The sequence below is a fragment of the Pleurodeles waltl genome, chromosome 1_2 (assembly GCF_031143425.1).
Source record: "Pleurodeles waltl isolate 20211129_DDA chromosome 1_2, aPleWal1.hap1.20221129, whole genome shotgun sequence".
NCBI lineage: Eukaryota > Metazoa > Chordata > Amphibia > Caudata > Salamandridae > Pleurodeles > Pleurodeles waltl.
Genome location: NC_090437.1, coordinates 1,333,536,699 through 1,333,556,066, shown reverse-complemented (window position 1 = coordinate 1,333,556,066; position 19,368 = coordinate 1,333,536,699). Strand labels below are relative to the sequence as shown.

Sequence of the window (19,368 nt, the reverse complement as noted above, 5' to 3'; positions counted from 1 at the left end):
CCAATGTGTCAGAACTATAAAAGCTCTGCTACATTAAGAGGATGAACTCTTTGTGCAACATATACAAGTGAAGAGCAGGGACAGTTGTGTAGGCAGTAAATGGGGCCAACTCTTTTAAAAACAATTTTCACTTTTCATATCAAAATATTCTAAGCATTTTTTACTAATTACATAAAAAATCTGAACATTCTTTCCATTTTCTAACAAAAGACTCCATATGACATGCGCTGCTATCAACCAGTCCTGACTTTCAGCCAACAGCATGTTTCACTCTGGGGTTTGCAGTTTTTCTTTTAACCCTATCCTTAGGGTGTCAAATGTCTCTTCATGAAGAGAGATGTTGACTAAAAATCAAGGTTAACTGAAGGTGGCACACGTGACATGGAACCATGTGGCAACCATTTTAAAATGTACTTCTAAATTATTTGATTGGCTTGTTTTTCCTATATTAGCGATTGCTGTAGAGTAATGTCCTGGAAAATATTTAATCTCCATAAAAAAACTTAAACAATGCATAGTAGATCATTTGTGCTTGAAAAACAACACATACTAATTCTGGGACAGTGTTTTGAAATTTAAAAAATATGTATGCATAGAATGTATCTGTGAGCATTAGGGGGCATATTTATACTCCGTTTGCGCCGAATTAGCGTCGTTTTTTTCTACGCAAATTCGGCGCAAAACTAACGTCATATTTATACTTTGGCGTTAGACGCGTCTAGCGCCAAAGGATGAGGAATGAGCGTCATTTTTTTGCGTGAACGCCTTCCTTGCGTTAATGAGATGCAAGGTAGACGTTCCCGTCTAAAAAAATTACTGCGACGCAAATGCGTCGTATTTATACTCCCGGGCAAAAATCACGCCCGGGAGTGGGCGGGGCAAAAAACCCTGCATTTGCGCCTCTTTTTAACGCCTGGGTCAGGGCAGGCGTTAAGGGACCTGTGGGCTCAAAATGAGCCCACAGCTGCCCTCCCATGCCCCCAGGGACCCCCCCTGCCACCCTTGCCCACCCCAGGAGGACACCCAAGGATGGAGGGACCCATCCCAGGGACATTCAGGTAAGTTCAGGTAAGTATAATTTTTTTTATTTTTTATATTTTGTTTTGGCATAGGGGGGCCTGATTTGTGCCCCCCTACATGCCACAAAGCCCAATGACCATGCCCAGGGGACATAAGTCCCCTGGGCATGGCCATTGGGCAAGGGGGCATGACTCCTGTCTTTACTAAGACAGGAGTCATGTAAATGGCGTCTGGGCGTCGTTAAAAATGGCGCAAATCGGGTTGAGGCGATTTTTTTGCCTCAACCTGACTTGCCCCATTTTAAGACGCCCTAACGCCATTTACATGACTCCTGTCTAGCGCAGTTTAGCGTCAAAAAGTATAAATACGGGCCTAGATATGCTAGAAAAATCTAAACAAATAATTTCCTAGTTAAGATGTTTTCTGGAAACTATAGAGCGGACGAATCATGAAGGACCTTTCAAACTTCTAATTCTTCTCTTAAATTGACATAGTTGAGTATTCTACAGCTTGGCATCCACAGTATTTAGTAATCAAGCACCTGAAGTAGTTGTAAGAAGGAGGGGTCAGGCAGGCATGCCAGACCTCTCACCTGTCATCAGGATACCCTGGGTATATCCTTGGACTTTAATTTCTCAGAACAGTGCATTCTCAGTTGAGGTCATTGGACAAACTGTGATGTTTGTTTTTCTGGATCCTGGCTCAGTTAGTGGTTACTGGGCAGCATCAGTACTCGGTACTATCATTCTATGTAATAGCAGGGTCCAGGGTCAAAGAAAAACCACAAACAGTACATGTTCCATGACTCAAGGGAGAGTGTCCATAGCAACCAATAACCAAACCCCATGCAGTCCACAAGTCTATATATAATCACAGCTCCTAAAGTCCTTCCTCTTTCTTCACTGCTGCATTAGTGAAGTTCCTCACTTTCCTCAAGGTCTTTACGGTATTGGTTTTGTGGGGATTTTCTTGTGCACTCAGGTTCTGATTATTGCCTTACTGTACTGTAATTGCCTTTACACTTTGCTCTGTTGTGTTCTTCTCTCGCACAGTAGGTTCCGGCTCAAGTGCTTTTATTTGGTACCTCCAGGGTCTACAAGATGGGGCTCTCTTGTGCTGGCGGTGGGGCCTGTGAGGCATGTTGCGATCAGCTGCGAAGCGCACCGTAACAACTAGCGATCTGCGGATCAGTGTCACATGTTAGGGGAATACGTTGGTTCTTCCTGGTTGACAGGGACACCATGTGTTTTCTCCCCCTACCAACCCTTGCCTGTACCTCAATCACGGTAAGCTGATTCTGGCCCTAAGGCCCCTTCCCTGACACGTGCTCTGACACCACCCTGAGGCTGTGCAATACATTTATACTATCTGCAGCTGGCCTGGAGCACCGGTGAGGGGGGCGTGCCCTTTCAAAATATATCAGGGCAAATATTTTCTGGTGCTCACACCCTCTTTTCATGGAGTCCTTTTAGGACCACGACTGCTCACCCAATCTTGCTTCTGAGAAGGAATGCTCAATGCTGCCTTCCTGAGGAGGTTGACAAGCTCTTCTCCCAGGCTATTGCCAAGGGGCTTACTCCCCTGCAGGAAAGCATGGCCAAGTTGACTGCCCAGATTTCTAATGGAGCTGAGGATACTGGGGGACACGAGGGCAGGTCCTACTGATCTTAATATTTTGGCTCCAAAGAAGACCCACAAACGTGAAGCAGGGCACATGGAAGGCTTCAATCATTTGAGAGAAGCCTTCTGTAAGAGTGCGTGCACGTTTAGAAATGCACCTTACCAGGAGGAAGACTTGCTCAGAGAGATCGTGGTGAGGTTGCGGGGAAAGTGACAGTGATGTGGGTTTGACCAAAAAAGGAGAGGGTGAGGCAGATGACGATGCCTCCTCTGATGAGAACCGCAACCCTGGAAGACCTTGACACCCGGTTTATGGCTCCTATGGGGAGGCTCTAAAGCGTCTGACATGATTGAACAGGAGGGCATCTATCACCCTAGGTCCTCACAATAGCGCCCAGCCAAAGGGTTGCAGATTACGTGTCAAGCAAAATCCGCCAGCCCCTCGATACGGAAGTCTGTGCCATAGACCCACACTAGATGGCAAGGTTTCAGTGACCCCTGATATAGACCCTAAAATATGCACTTCTTTTGGCATGTCAGGATAAGTCCTGGGCTCCCTCACTCGGGTTATCCAATTGGCCGAAAGATCTAAGCAAAAAGGAAACCTCTCACCACTGACATCGTAGCAGGATGGGCTTGGAGGGCAGTGTGCCTGTTGGGCAACGCCAACTGCATCCTCTCCGCAGAGAGGCATCACTCACTGCTGATAAAAATAGACCCCATGTTAGGGGAGTTGTTCAACTCAGAAGCAGGGCCGATTACACAGGGAAATCTGTTCAGTGAACCCTTTGTAAAGGAGTTAGGGAAGTTTGTAGCCACCTTCTTGGCATTGAATAAGGCACAGACCTCCATAAAGAAAATTTTCCCTGGACATGTTTTCAACAGGGCCAGAGGAGGCAGGGGTCACTCTTCCGGCTCCTCCAATTTCCATGGCCCCAACAGAGGTCAAGCAACACATAATAATGGATGGCATAATGGCCACCAGGGAACGTTCTTCCCCAAAATGGGAGGTGGATAAGGCAAGAACAACCACAGCGCCTGAGGCGGTGCGAACACACCCGGAGGATTTAACTGTAAGCAATACCCTTTCTTCCCCTCAAGAACTGGGGTGGAGGGTGAGGATCTTTGCACACTAGTGGGCGGAGGTTACATCAGACCCTTGGGTCTTACAAACAGTAAAAGGATTTCACATGGAATTTATCAGATCCCCAGTTCTGGTGGTAAAACCAAAACCACTCTTTTTTCAGAAAGGTCGCAGGTCAGTATTACACCATCGGGGCTTTTTGAGCAATCTATTCTTAGTAGAGAAGAAGGACAAAGGGTTTCTCCAGGTTATAAACTTGTGACCCTTGAATGAGTGGGTGATGTATCGCACTTCAAAATGTAAGGCACTCACCTCCTCAGGGATCTTCTTTTGCAGGGGGATTGGATGGTGCGACTGGACCTCAAAGATGAGTACCTCACAGTATTAATCTTTCCACCACATTGTTGCTTCCTGTAGTTCATTTGGAGGCATCAGGTCTTCGAGTTCCATTCTCTCCCATTCGGACTTTCGTCGGCACCTTGATACTTCACGAAACACCTCAAACCTGTAGTTGAAATCCTCAGAACGAAGGGAATCAGGTTGATAATTTACTTAGATGACATCCTCCTGATGGATCAGTCTCTCTCCCAGCCTCCGTCTCACTTGACCATGACAATTGTCTCATTGCAGGACCTAGGTTTTGTCATAAACCAAAAGAAATCAGAATTGGTACCAGACCATGAGCTTCCTGGAGTATCTCATAGATTCCAATGGGGCCACTCTCAGCCTCCCGGAGTCAAGGGTAAGCAAGATCAGGAAATAATTAATCAAAGTGCCGAGAAGGGGCAGGATTGGGGCTGTTATCCTCTTCAGTCTAGACCATCTTTCCAGGCCCTTTCCACTACATGGCATTACAGCGCTTGAAGCCTAAGGAGGGGCCTCACATACTCGGAACTGATCTCTCTGAAATCAAAGGCTCGATGGAGTTGCTTTGGTGGATAGACCGCATGGACATGTGGAATGGCAGAGTGGTCTTCGGAACCTCTCCTGATCTGATCATAGAGTCAGATGCCAGCTGGCAGGGCGGTGGCACCAGGTGCGGCCAGATCTCCAAGGGGTGCAGATGGACACAGGAACAATTGACCCTACATATCAACTGCCTGAAACTCCTGGCAGGTTCATTTGCTATCAGATCCCTGCTCAGAATGGACAATGTGTCAGCGGTCCAGTACATAAACTGATTGGGCGGAACACGCTCAAGGGCCTTAGCAGAACTGGCAAAGGACTTTTAACAGTACTGCCTCCAGCACCAGATCTCCGTGATAGCTGAACACCTGCCAGAGTCTCAATATACAATAGAGGATTGGAACTCCAGATGTAGCAGAGATTCTAGTGACTGGCCTCTGGACAAATCGATCTTCCTGGCCCTCATTAATTGATGGGGTCAGTGCACAGAGGATCCGTTCACTTCCAGAGTGAACGCTCAACTCCCGAGGTACTTCAGCTGGCATCCAAACCTGGGAGCTGTGGTGGTGGACGCTTTCCTACAGGACTGGACAGCAGAACAGGCATATGCATTCCCACCCTGTCTTCTGCTACTGGGAGTGACGGCTCAAGTGTGTCATAAGGGGATCTCAATATTCCTGATAACACCCCTCTGGAAAGTACAAGCTTGGTTTCCTACCCTTTTAGAACTAGTTTGGGAAGCCCTGGTTCTTTATACCATCATTCCAGCGGATCCTGTTGGACCCCTTAACCATCCACATCCACTTGCATTGCAGGATTATCTAAGAATCATGGTGTGGAAGATTTCCGGCGATGATTGGAAGACATCAGACTTTCGAAGGAGGTTGAGGAGTGCATTCAGCAGGCATTGGCCCCAGGGACAAGCAAAAGATACAGCCTGGGGCAGATGGGTTTGTTGGTATGTGGAGAGTCACCTAGATCCCGTGGGGACCCAGATTACAGATATCTTGAATTTCCTGGCTGAGTTGGCGGGTTCCAGTCTGGCCTATTGTACAGTGAATTCTTCTGTGGGTGGCGGAAGCTGCGCTGCAGGCCCACTAGTAGCATTTAATTTACAGCCCTTGAGTACAAGGGATACGACTGTACAAGGAATTTACAGGAAAATTAAATATGCCAATCAGGTGTAAGCCAGTCATCCCAGTGATAAAGTCCGCTGAGTCCTAGCGCCAACAAAATGAGGTTAGAAAAACAGGAGGAGGAAGGCCAAAGGTTTATAGACGACCCTGGAAAAAGGGTCAGGTCCAACACTCTCTATCACACTCTATGGCACTTTTACTCTATATGATACTCTATAGCAGTCTATGACACTCTATGACTCTCTGTGACAATCTATGTCAGTCTGTGACACTCTATGACTCTCTTTGACATTCTGACTCTCTATGATACTCTATGGCATTCTATGACTTTCTATGGCACTCTATGACACTTTATGACTCTATGACACTCTATGGCAGTCCCTGACACTCTATGAATCTCTCTGTGACACTCTATGACACGCTGTCAGTCTATGACACTCTATGGCACTCTATGGCATTCTATGACTCTCTGTTGCACTCTATGACTCTATGGCACTCTGACTCTCTATGGCACTCGGACACGCTGTCAGTCTATGACACCCTATGACACTATGGCCCTCTATGACTCTCTGTGACACTCTATGAAACTCTATGGCAGTCTATTACACTATATGACACTCTATGGCAGTCTATGACACTATGGTATTCTGCGGTAATCCCGTCAAACAACACATTGTCCAGTCGGAGGTATTTCTTTTACGAAGAGCTGGTCTTTACTAACAGGTAGGAAAGGCAGGGACATTAACATAAAGTACACAAAAGCAGAAGGCCCTACCATTATTTGGAGTGAGACATGACCCAATAATTTGTTTTATCTGAACCCCTGTCATCGAGCACTAGAAATACTGCTCAAACCTTACAACGTCCACTGGTCTCAACAAGTGCCTGCCTTCTACGGTTCAGTCCTACCTGTGATGATAGTCTGTGGCTGTATCTCCTTACCACCAGCATGAATACCCTAGCAGCAGCAGGATGGCTCGGTGAGCTGAACCAATGTCACTGACTAAATGCAAAATTAATATATAATTCAAAAGGTGCACACCTCTAACTGAACTTCAGCTACCTTTCCATTGAAGCCATATGCTGCTTGCTTCATGCATCCTTCTGAACAGAGCACCTGAGAACTTCTCACGGTTCCCATGGTTCCATAAACTGAGTCCAGGAGGAGGGAAGCTCTGCTAGGCCAGACACACATGGATTTAGGAGTGAGCTATTCTAAAGATCTGTCACTGTATCTAAAGTCCTCCTAGAGGACAACCAGGTGTTCATCAGTCCCAACCTCACTCCCCGAGTGATCCAGGAAGCGGTTGAGATTGGGAAAAAGTTGGTGCTCTGTTCAGAATGGACCAGAGAGACAGGATTCCAGAGGCTCAGAGAACACCTCTCTTAAAAGAGGCACAGCTCACCTTTGATGGGTGTCACTGTGTAAGAGTTCACTAGCTGGCTCACACAGTGATGAGTTGAGGCCGCAAACCCTACACACTGTTTGATTAGAAGTTACACTCTCGGTAGTCTGCCCAGTGAGTGTACCCAGGTTACCAACGACAGCCAGCATAACCAACTAGTCATGAGGTGAGACCAGAAATCCTGCAGACGTCAGATTAAAAATTACACTCTTCCTAATCTGTTTAGTGGCTGTAACCCAGGTGCGGCTCGCGGCACACTGTAGGGGCGGGGGGGCGCGGCGCATGGGGGGGAAGGGGGAATAAAAATTAAATTGAAAAAAAACACTTACCTGGATAGTCACCGCCGCCGCAGCGGACACCACTGCACCGCTCCTCTGCTGCAGGCACAGGCTCCCGCCTGCCCTGCGCCAATCATGAGTGTTATGATTGGCTGGGGGCGCCCAGCCAGGTCGCTCCCAGGCAGACTGGGAGCCTGTGCATGCTCTCCCCAGCCTGGCAACAAAGTGCAGGGCTGGAGAGAGCACACTGCGCATGTGTGTTTGGCCTGCCCGAGACGGTGATAAATTACAGTCACTATACCCAGCTGGTGATGAGGTGAGATTGTAAACCCTACACACAGTTTAATTAGAAGTTTAGCTCTTGGTAATCAGCCGCGTGAGTGTAACCAGGTGATAAATAACAGTCACTAAAACTGACTAGTGATGAGGTGAGATCTGAAACCCTGCACCCTGTCAGATAAAAATAAACTCTGGGCAATCTGCTCAGTGAGTTTAACCAGGTCACTAATGGCAGTCAATATAATCAGCTAGGATCACTTAGAAAAAACATACGTGTAACATATGATCGTGCATGCGCTTACATAAGACACAGACGGGTACCTTTAAGGCATCCGGTGTTGCAAAGTAAGTGGTCCCCCCGAAGCACATGGTGAGCCAGATGTCGAAGAACTGCGCCGCCACATGGCTCAGGGGCAGGTAGCTGACAATCACCTCCTTGTCTCCGTAGTCAGAGTATTTGCCACTGATCTTCACCAACCATGTGAACTGAAGAGTGACAGCAAAAGAAAGCAGCATTAGCAAAGCCAATAGGTCTGGTTTTTCAACAGTAAAAGTGTTTCAACTGATGAAGTAATATGTTTTTGTGTGTGGGTTAGTTGTTTGGGCACGTCAGTGAAGAAGGGGCTGTGTGAGTGGTCAGTGAAGGAGGGGCTGTGTGAGAGGTCATTGAAGGCAGGGCTGTGTGAGTGGTCAGTGAATGTTGGATGTGTGAGTGGTCAGTGAATGCGGGACTGTGAATGGTCAGTGAAGGACGCAATGTGTGAGTAGTCAGTGAGGGTGGGGTTGGTGAGTGGTCATTGAAGGTGGGGCTGTGTGAGTGGTCAGTGAAGGTAGGACTGTGTGAGTGGTCAGTGTGGGCGGGGCTGTGTGAGTGGTCAGTGAGGGCGTGGCTGTGTGAGTGGTCAGTAAGGGCGGGGCTGTGTGAGTGGTCATTGAAGGTAGGACTGTGTGAGTGGTCAGTGGAGGCGGGCTGTGTGAGTAGTCAGTGAGGGTGGGGTTGGTGAGTGGTCATTGAAGGTGGGGCTGTGTGAGTGGTCAGTGAAGGCAGGGCTGTGTGAGTTGTCAGTGAGCGTGGGGCTCTGTGAGTGGTCAGTGGAGGTGGGGCTGTGTGAGTGGTCAGTGAGGGCGGGGCTGTGTGAGTGGTCAGTGAAGGCGGAGCTGTGTGAGTGGTCAGTGAGGGTGGGGCTGTGTGAGTGGTCAGTGATGGTAGGACTGTGTGAGTGGTCAGTGAAGGCGGAGCTGTGTGAGTGGTCAGTGAGCGTGGGGCTGTGTGAGTGGTCAGTGAGGGTGGGGCTGTATGAGTGGTCAGTGGAGGCGGGGCTGTGTGAGTGGTCAGTGGATGTACGGCTGTGTGAGTGGTCAGTGAGGGTGGGGCTGTGTGAGTGGTCAGTGAGCGTGGGGCTGTGTGAGTGGTCAGTGGAGGCGGGGCTGTGTGAGTGGTCAGTGGATGTACGGCTGTGTGAGTGGTCAGTGAGGGTGGGGCTGTGTGAGTGGTCAGTGAGGGTGGGGCTGTGTGAGTGGTCGGTGGAGGCGGGGCTGTGTGAGTGGTCGGCTAAAGGTGGGTGAGTGGATATTTTATTTTAGGAAAAAATAAAACTGCAGATTAAAACTCTGTCAATATTGTAGTCTCTGTGTTCTACTGAAGCCGGATTTTCCAAAATCAAATCAATTTACAAGGTGGCTGTTAAATAAATTATAATGACAGGAACATTTATGAGAGGAGCTCAGCATCCAGGTGCCTTGCTCTGTTTTACAATGAGTGTTTTACACACAGGCCTAGTTGTGTTCCCGTGTGTCTCTTTAATTCCCCCTTGTGTGGACACCCTGAAGAAACCAGAGCTTGTGGGACACGTCAATGACCCGAGGCCAATATTATGCGCTTTGGGGTGCAGAGCAGGGCAGCAAGGGGACCCCCTGTGTCACAGGAAAGCGCAGGCATGAGCGGGGCATATGTATTTTTTGTCCTGACTGAATAAAACTGGTGACGTACGTTGTGTAGCCGTCAGCACTTAGAGGAGGAATGACAGTAGGTTTTTGAGTAACCTCCCCATCCCCATACATAGGTCAGGGGTGTGGTACTGGAGGACTGTCAGACAGAAATGTTGTCTCCTAAATATTGACATTGGTGTTAATAAAACAAGGTCATCTTCACACTTCAGTCTCTGCAGAAGTGACACATGTAGCCTCCCTGCCCCCCAATATACCACCAGCCCCACCCTCTCTGCCTCCTAAACCTTGGGTCCAACTCAGCAAGGCCTAAGGGGCGGGGCTTGGGGATGCTGGAGGCTGCTTCCGGCTGGAGGGGTCGTGGGTAGGAAACACGGAGCTGCTGCGTCATCGGTTAGCTGTGCATTGAAATGACTGAGGGCCTTGATGTCTTTATCTCACCGCTGCCAGCTGTGCACATGCGTCAGTGTGGTAAGTAACCACTGACTGTGCCAGGTGTGATCCACTCCTCACTTCAAAGTGAGAGGAAGCCTTGGATAGGAAGGACTAAGCTACTTACCTTCAGTGAGGTAATGTTCTCCCTGAGTTCTCCTGCAGATGCCCCCCCCCCCCAGCCCTTCTCATGCCTTTCAGTCACCTGAGCAGTAGTAGGGTACATTGGCACAAACAAACTGGCACTAGGACACTGGCATAAACTGGCACCAGTACACTGGCACCAGGACACTGTCACAAACTGGCGCCAGGGCACTGGCACAAACTAGTACCATGACACTGGCACAAACTGGCACCAAGGCACTAGTACCAGGGCACTGGCACCAGGACACTGGCACAAACTGGAACTAGGATATTGGCACAAACTGGCACCAAGGCACTGGCATAAACTGACACCAGGACACTGGCACCAGGGCACTGGCAAAGACTGGTGCCAGGACACTAGCACAAACAGGCACAAAGGCACTGGTACCAGGACACTGGCACAAACTGGCACCAGGACACTGGCACAAACTGGAGCCAGGACACTGGCACCAGGTCACTGGCACAGCTGGCACCAGGACACTGGAACCAAGACCCTATCACAAACAGGTACCAGGATACTACCACAAACTGGCACCAGGGTACTGGCACCAGGACACTGGCTTTAGGGTACTAGCACAAACTGGCACCAGAGGGTAACATCCTTAACCACATGTCCTTAACAACGCAGAAGTTTTCCACGCAAGAGGAACCACGCTTGCCAGAACAGCACATGGCTTTTTCTGTGCCTTAACCACGCGTGTGCTAAACTACGCGTATGCATGGTTAAGGCACAGAAAAAGCCATGCATTGTTCAGGAGAGGACGCAGAGGATTCGGTGAGGGAAGTGGGGCTACTTTTTTTTTTAGGACTCAGGGTGGGTTGGACTGGTTGGGGGAATTTACTTGTTAGGGGTGGGGGTCAGGGGATTGGGATAGTTTTTTTTCAGGGCTTAGGGTGGGTGTAGGAAGCTGGCCTGGTGTGTGGTGGGTACCCTAGGTACTTACACCTTATACCAAGTATCCTCTATTAGTGTACTGTTATAAATGGGGTCTTTGGTTGGCAGTCAGGTTACCCCCTGTCCAAGCAAGGACCCTCACTCTAGTCCGTGTAAGTCACACACAATCCAAATTATCCTGTGCCCACCCTCTGGTAGCTTGGCACTGAACAGTCAGGCTTAACGTAGAAGGCAACGTGTAAAGTATTTGTGCAATAAATTATGCAATAACACAGTATAACACCATAAAAATGTACCACACTGTTTAGAAAAATATGGAATATTTATCTGATTAAATGCAGGTCAATACAATCAAGATTTTCTAAGTACATGTTGAGATATCACTTTAGAAAATGACAAAAAGAGTCTTTAGTCTTTAAAAAGCAACAAGTGTCTCTTGCAAGCACAAAGTACCTGGTTTGCGTCAAAGTTTTTCGCAAGGGTCCGCAGAGGAGATGTGTGGAAAACGGGGAGGTGTGCATCGGTTTCTCGGGGGGAAACACAGACAATGCATCAATATTTTTCATGCAGCCAGGGCCTTGCGTCAATTTCTGGCACGTGGACTTGGATCCTCTTCAGGTTGCGGGGTATTTGGACGCCCCGGGGACGATGCGGAGAAACCCTGGGGGTGCAGGGCGAAGTCACAGAAGCTGCGTCAATTCTTCTCGCAGGAAGTCGGGCTACGTAGTTCCGGCTCGGCTATGCGTTGGTCCGGTGGGCATGCGTCAAAGTTCCGGTTGCAACACTACTGCTGCGTCGATCTCCTCTTGGGGAGCTGGGCTGCGTCATTCCGGTTCGGCTGTGCTTCGTTTTTGAAAGGCTGTGGGTCGAATTTTCACCGCACAAGGAGTTCTTTGCAGGATGAAGTCTTTTTGGCCCTGAGACTTCAACAAACAGGAGGAAAGCTCTATCCAAGCCCTTGGAGAGCACTTCTCAGCAGAGCCAGAGGGCAGCAAGGCAGCAGGGCAACATCAGGGCAGCAGTCCTTTGCAGAAAAGCAGTCAGGTGAGTCCTTTGGGCAGGTTCTGGTTCAGAGTTTCTTCACCAGTGATCTTGTCCAGAAGTATCCGAGTTGGTAGGGTCAGAGGCCCTGTTTGAATACCCAAATGTGCCATTGAAGTGGGGGAGAGTTAAGAGTGGCTTGGAAGTCCACAAGGTCCCCTTTCAGCTCCATCCTGTCTGCCAGGATCCCAGTAGGGGGTTTGACAGTCCATTGTGTGAGGGCAGGCCACTATCCTTTCAAATGTAAGTGTCAGGTCCTCCACCCTCCAAGCCCAGGAAGACCCATTCAATATGCAGATGTGTGCAGGTGTGACTGAGCATCCTGTGTTTGGGGTTGTCTGAGTGAAATGCACAAGGGAGCTATCAACTAACCTAGCCAGATGTGGATTGTAAGGCACAGAAGGATTTAAGTGCAGAAAAATGCTCACGTTCTCAAAGTGGTATTTCTAAAATAGGAATATTAAATTCAACTTAACCAGTCGGCAGGATTTTGTATTACCATTCTCGCCATACTAAATATCACCTTGTTACTCCTTTTAGATCAGAATCTAAAACTCAAACAGTATATGATGGTAGCCCTAATGTTAGCCTATGAAAGGGGCAGGCCTTACAGCAGTACCAGGACATATAAACTACACAGGTATATGTCCTGCCTTTTATCTACATAGCACCCTGCCCTATGGGTTACCTAGAGCCTACTTTAGGGGTGACTTATATGTAGAAAAAGGGGAGTTTAAGGCTTGGCAAGTACATTTAAATGGCAAGTCGAATTGGCAGTGAAACTGCTCACAGGCCTTGCATTGGCAGTCCTGAGACATGGTTAAGGGGCTACTTATGTGGGTGGCACAATCAGTGCTGCAGGACCACTAGCAGCATTTCATCCACAGGCCATGGACACATGTAGTGCACTTTTCTGGAGACTTACAAGTAGATTAAATAAGCCATTTGGGTAGGAACCAATGTCACCATGATTTCAGGGAGAAAGCATATGCACTTTTGCACTGGTTAGCAGGGGTAAAGTGCGCTGAGTCCTAAAACCAGCAAAAACAGTGTCCAAAAAGTGGAGGGAGGCAGGCAAAAAGTTAGGGGTGACCACCCTAAGGCAGGTTTAACATGTAGTGTAGGCAGTGTCTAGAAGCCAGGCTCTCTAGGGTTAGCTGTGGCTGAGCAGCCAAGGCTTATCTAGGAGACATGCAAAGCTCATGCAATATCACTATACTCACACAGCTCTTATACACATGAAAAAATACATATTTTCACCATATTTATACTTTTTGATGCAAAACTGTGTTTGTGCAGTTTCAGGTCAAAAGGTATAGCGTCAGCTTGCGTCATTCCAGGATGCCAGCTGGGCACCAAATTTATGGAATGATGCAGTCCGACGCAAAGGGTGGGCTAGCATCCAAAAAAATGACGTTGGCTGGGTGGGGGTAGCAGTATGGGAGAAGGGGGTTTTGCACCAAAATATAACATTGGGCTGGTTAGAGGCAAAAAACCTACCTCTAACCAACCTGGCTTATTTTTCTGATGCAAAACCATCCATACCACATGAATCCTGTCTTAGAAAAGACAGGAGTCATGCCCACCACCCCAATGGCCAGCACAGGGGACAAGGGTCAAAGTTAGGGTCCCGATGGCACTTTAATAAAAAATAAAATACTTACCTATACTTACCTGGGATGGGGTCCCCCATCCTCCGGTGTCCCACTGGGCTTGAGGAGGGCACCTATGGACCCATTCCATGGTGTTCAACCATGGAAATGGGTCCACAGGTCTCCTAACGCCTGGTCTGACCCAGGCATTAAATAATGGTGCGAAGCAAGCTTCGCGCCATTATTTAGCTGCTCCTCCCACCCGTGCATCATTTTAGCAAGAGGGGATAAATATGAGGCTATAGGGTTAGCACCATTTTTTAGATGGGAGCGCCTACCTTGCATCTCATTGACGCCACATGGGGTCATGCATATAAAAAATGGTGCAAACTCCAATAATTTGACATTATACGGGTCTAGCGTTAAAATATAAATATGGAGTTAGTTTTGTGCCGAATTTGTGTAAGAAAAAATGGCACAAATTCGGTGTAAATGGAGTATAAATATGCCCCTCAGTGTTACAAAAATAAAGGTACTTTATCATGGTAACAAAACACCAAAAATACTATAGAGGCAATACTCCCTTAGGAGGTAAGTAATACACAAGATATATACACTAGTAGTCAGAAATAGGCACAAGAATAGTTAGAAACAGTTCAAACAGTGTAAAACACAATAGAGAATAGTGGCCCTAGGGGAACACAAACCATATACTAAAAAAATGGAATGCAAGAGTGTCACCCCCACCTAGGTAAGTGGAGTGTGTAGACGTCCGCTGGGGGTACCAGGAAAGCACAAAGGTAAGTACCACAACACCCCCAGCAACCAGGAAAGCAGGAGTAGATTACTAGAATTTCCCCGGAACACCCAGAATTGCAAAACCCAGAGAGGACTGCAAGAAACCAAAGGTGGATTCCTGAAGAGGAAGACCTGTGGAAAGAGGGGACCAAGTCCACAAGACACAGCAGAGTCCAGTGGGGGCAGGAACCCCGACCCACCAAGCTGAGGATAGCAGGATTTGGTTGACAGTGATGAAGGAAAGTCAGCACTGCAGCCCTGGAGTTAGAGTCGAGTTCCAGGAGGATGCAGGTGATGTCCCACACTAGAAGGAAGATCGCATTCGGGTTTGCGTGTCCGGATTCCACCAAGAAGCCTTGGCACGGGCAAAACTTGCAGTTGGAGGAAAGTGGTGCTGCCGGGGACCAGCAAGGCCCAGGAGGACTCAACCCAGGAGGGGGAACCAGTGGGGGCCCTCAGCATTGTAGAAAGCCCACAAAAGCACAGGTGTCGCGCAGGATGGGGACACAGAAGGTGGAAATGGAGCCCACGCAGCACTACGAAAAGCAGTCCCAGGCCGCAGGAGAGCCACTCAGGGAGCTGTGCGTCGCAGGAAGGAGTGCTGGGTACTGGAGCTACATGATGCCTGAAGACCCCTTGGAAGAAGTGCCAACAAGCCTTGGCAGCTGCAAAAGACGTGGTGCATGGGGGTACTTCCATGCGTGGGAAGGCAAGGGCTTACCTCCACCCAAGTTAGACAGCTAGTAGAGAGGACCATCTGGACCACTTCTTACCACCACCCATGATGCAGGATCCACACAGCTCAGCAGGAGAGGGGATCCACGCAGCCGGTCATTATTGCTGTTGGTGCCTGCAGATGCAGGGGAGTGACTCCTTCACTCCAAGAGAGATTCCTTCTTCTTTCCTGTGCAGACTGAAGATGGGCTGTCCTCAGAGGATGCACAATTGGGGAAATGCTGCAGAAGCTGGAAGGAGGCGGAGAAACAATGTTGCAGATGAAGTCTTCATCTTTGTTGCAGATTGTCGGGTCCTGGAGAGTCCAGATGCAGTTTTTTGGGCCAAAAGTCAAAGTAAGGGATGCAGAGGAATCCTGCTGGAATCTTGCAAGCCGAACCTGAGGAACCACCCAAAGGAGAGCCCTATATAGCCCTGAAAGTGACCTAGCTGAGTGACCACCCATCAGGAGGGGGGCTCAGATGTCACCTTCCTGACCTGGCCACTCAGATGCTCGCAGAGTTCCCTGCCAACCTTGGATTCAAGATGGCAAAACCCAGGGACCCTCTGGAGTAGCTCTGGGCAACACCCATGGGGTGGTGATGGACAGAGGAGTGGTCAATCCCCTTTCCATTGTCCAGTTTCGTGCCAGAGCGGGACTGAAGGTCCCTGAACCAGTGTAGACTGGTTTATGCATAGAGGGCACCAAATGTGCCCTTCAAAGCATACCAGTGCTTGAGGTGGCTACCCCTCCCAAGCCATGTAACACCTATTTCCAAAGGGAGAGGGTGTAGCACCCCTCTTCCAAAGGAAATCTGCCTGCCTGGGCTTGAGCTGCTCAAGCAACAGGAGGGCAGAAAACAGTCTGTGAGGTGGCAGCAGCTTGGGCTGCCTGGAAAACCTCAGAAGGCTGTAGTAGCAACTCTGGGGTCCTCCAAGGAGCCCCAGAGTGCATGGCATCGTACAACCAATACTTGCAAAAGTATTGGGGTATGATTCCAACATCTTTGATACCAAACATACCTAGGTTCAAGAAAACTATATGGGGAGGTAACTCCTTCTCAGTCAAAGCAGCACACCTTTGGAACTCCCTCCCCTTGGAACTCCGGCAAGAACATTTAGAACTACCTTTCGGTAAGAAATTGAAGACATTTTTATTCTCATCATAGATATTCCCTTGGGCTTATGCTCTGGGTTTTGACTTACCTTGTTAGCGCTAGGAAGCCTCCGGGTAGCCATGCGATCTATACATTTCTTAAACTAAACTAGGTTTGGAGTTACCATTATGTAGCTGGACATAGGTAGTGACCTATTTCCAATACACACGTAAAATGGCGTCCCCGCATCCACAAAGTCCAGTAAAATGGACCTGGAGTTTGTGGGGGCACCTCTGATAGTGCACTCACACACAGGTACATGCATGCACCCTGCCCTCTGGGCTGAGAGGGCCTACATAGAGGTGACCTGTAATTAAACCGGGTGCATGCAGACTGCAATGGTAGGCCTGCAGAACCCTTTGCATGGGTTCCCTATGGGTGGCAGAATAAGTGCTGCAGCCCATAGGGATACCCTGGAACCCCAATATCCTGGGTACCATATACTAGGGGCTTACATGGGGGGGTTGTTGGGGTAGTTTAGTTTTTAGGGGCAGAGGTGGGGGGGTCAGGGTAGTTTTCTTAGGACTCAGGGTGGGTGGGGGTGTTGGGTTAGTTTAGTTTTATGGGGCAAGGGTGGGGGAGGTCGGGGTAGTTTCTTTTATTGCTCATCGGGATAATTACATTTTTATGGGCAGGGTGGGGTGGTAGAGATAGTTTTTTTTAGAGCTTTTTGGGGTAGTTTATTTATCAGTGGGGGGGTTTAGGGCCCAGGGTGGGTGGGGGGGGTTGGGGTAGTTCAGTTTTATGGGGATCGGGTAGTTTTTTTTTTAGCGTTCAGGGCAGGTGGGGTGTCAGGGTACTTTCGTTTTTAGGGGTGGGGGTGGGAGGGTTGGGATATTTTTGTTATAGGGCTCAGGGAGGGTGGAGGGGTCGGGTAATTTAGGAATTGGGGTGGGGGGAGTTTTGGGCGGGTGAGGAAGTTGCATAAACAAAAAAAATACACATGTTGTTTCGCATGCCGTTTCCACACATGCCTTTAGTTGTAAAGTCATGCGTGGTTCCATCACATAACCGCACCAGGACGCTGGTACAAACTGGCACAGGACACTGGCACAAACTGGCACCAGGGACCTGGCACACACTGACACCACAGATGTTGAAGGTGCAGTTGTGTTCACACTTGAATGACATCAGAAGTGGATGTTAGGAGCCGGGTGACCTGCTGAAGCCAGGTCTGCCTCGTATGTACACACCAAAGAGAAGCCAAATTCAAATCTTCCTCAAGCAGGAAGGAGAAAGGGTATAATGGAACGCCCCCACCTCTTCCCATCAGAAAGACTGTTTTAAAAGGTAAGGAACAGATTGCTCCAATGAACATTGGCTCATGTTGCTTCCAGAGCAACTGCAAAGAAGTAGAATGAGAAATTATAAATTATATTGAAATCATAAAGTTGTGCAAGAACGTCCAATGTGAGAATTGTTATCTAGGCAATGGTACTTTGCCCAGCAAAGGACAGAGGCTCAGCCACCGCTTCTCAGAGCCCTTTAAAAACTGAAGCTGCTGCCATACCTGTAACAGGGTGCACTGATCTCCTCAGGTGGCCTGTAAACTACCAATGTATAACAATGTGTTATACACGAGACACTAGAACTGAATAACACACACCTGCAGCAACAAACATACAAAGCAACACAGTCCCTAAATCAAAATACCAGTGACACTAGAAGACATCAGAGAAACTATGTATGCTTTGATGTCCATACAACACAAGCAAAAGCAAAACAGTGCCAATAAAAACAGAAAAATAATGAAATTGAAAAAAATGAGCACGCAAATTAAAACAGCTAACACTGACACAGAGTAACAGAGATATTAAAGCCCCCTGAAAATTGAGTACTCTGACCGACATTAGGTCAAATAGAAATTGGCACTAAACCCAACCAACACCAATGGTAAAACAAAACACCACTGAAGTAAAACAATATCAACAACATGTCACAGACACTGAAAACAAAAGCAGCACTGGCACCGAAACAAAATGGTGACAATAAAATAAAAGACCACTGACATTACAACAAAACAACAGAGACTATGAAACAAAATAACCCAGTCAATAAAATAAGACAACACTGGCACCAAAAAGATATTGGCACTAAACAAAAGACCACTGACATTAAGAAAACAAGCATTTGCAATAGAATAGGTCTCACATTTGTGAGAGAGCTATTGGTGTTGTAAATGTCAGTGTCATTTATTTATAGATGAGAGCTGTATAGAATAGATAGAAAGGAAGCCAGAGAGGGATAGGTAGCTTATTTAGGAACTGGTGCAAGCGTCCCTCACACAGAAGGTACAATGCAAGCTTCCCTCACACAGAAGTGACAATGCAAGCTTCCCTCACACAGAAGGTACAATGCAAGCTTCCCTCAGGGAGAAGGTACAATGCAAGCTTCCGTCACACGGAAGGGACAATGCAACCTTCCCTCACACAGAAGATATAATGTAAGCTTCACTCACACAGATAGTACAATGCAAGCTTCTTTCACAGAGAAGGTACAATGCAAATTCCCTCACACAGAAGGTACAATGCAAGCTCCCTCACAGAGAAGATACCATGCAAAATTCCCTCACAGAGAAAGTATGATGCAAGCTTCCCTCACAGAGAAGGTACAATGCAGGCTTCCCTCACATGGAAGGTACAATGCAAGCCTCCCTCACAGAAAATGTGCAAAGCAGGCTTCCCTCACACGGAAGGTACAATGCAAGCTTCCCTCACACAGATGGTACAATGCAAGATTCCCTCACAGAAAAGGTACAATGCAAGCTTCCCTCACAGAGAAGGTACAATGCAAGCTTCTCTCACAGAGAACTTACAATGCAAGTTTCCCTCACAGAGAAGGTACAGTGCAAACTTCCCTCACACAGAAGGTGGAATGCAAGCTTCCCTCTCAGAAAATATACCATGCAAGCGCCCCTCA

At 48.2% G+C, this 19,368-nt stretch overlaps 1 protein-coding gene across 1 annotated transcript in view; it reads right to left on the bottom strand.

The window, feature by feature from the left end:
- Positions 1–19,368, bottom strand: part of LOC138257174 (long-chain-fatty-acid--CoA ligase ACSBG2-like) — a 128,222-nt gene that overhangs the window by 68,634 nt on the left and 40,220 nt on the right. The window contains exon 6 of the mRNA XM_069205890.1: positions 8,051–8,215. Coding sequence (XP_069061991.1) covers positions 8,051–8,215 — 165 coding nt within the window. The remainder of the gene's footprint in view (positions 1–8,050; positions 8,216–19,368) is intronic.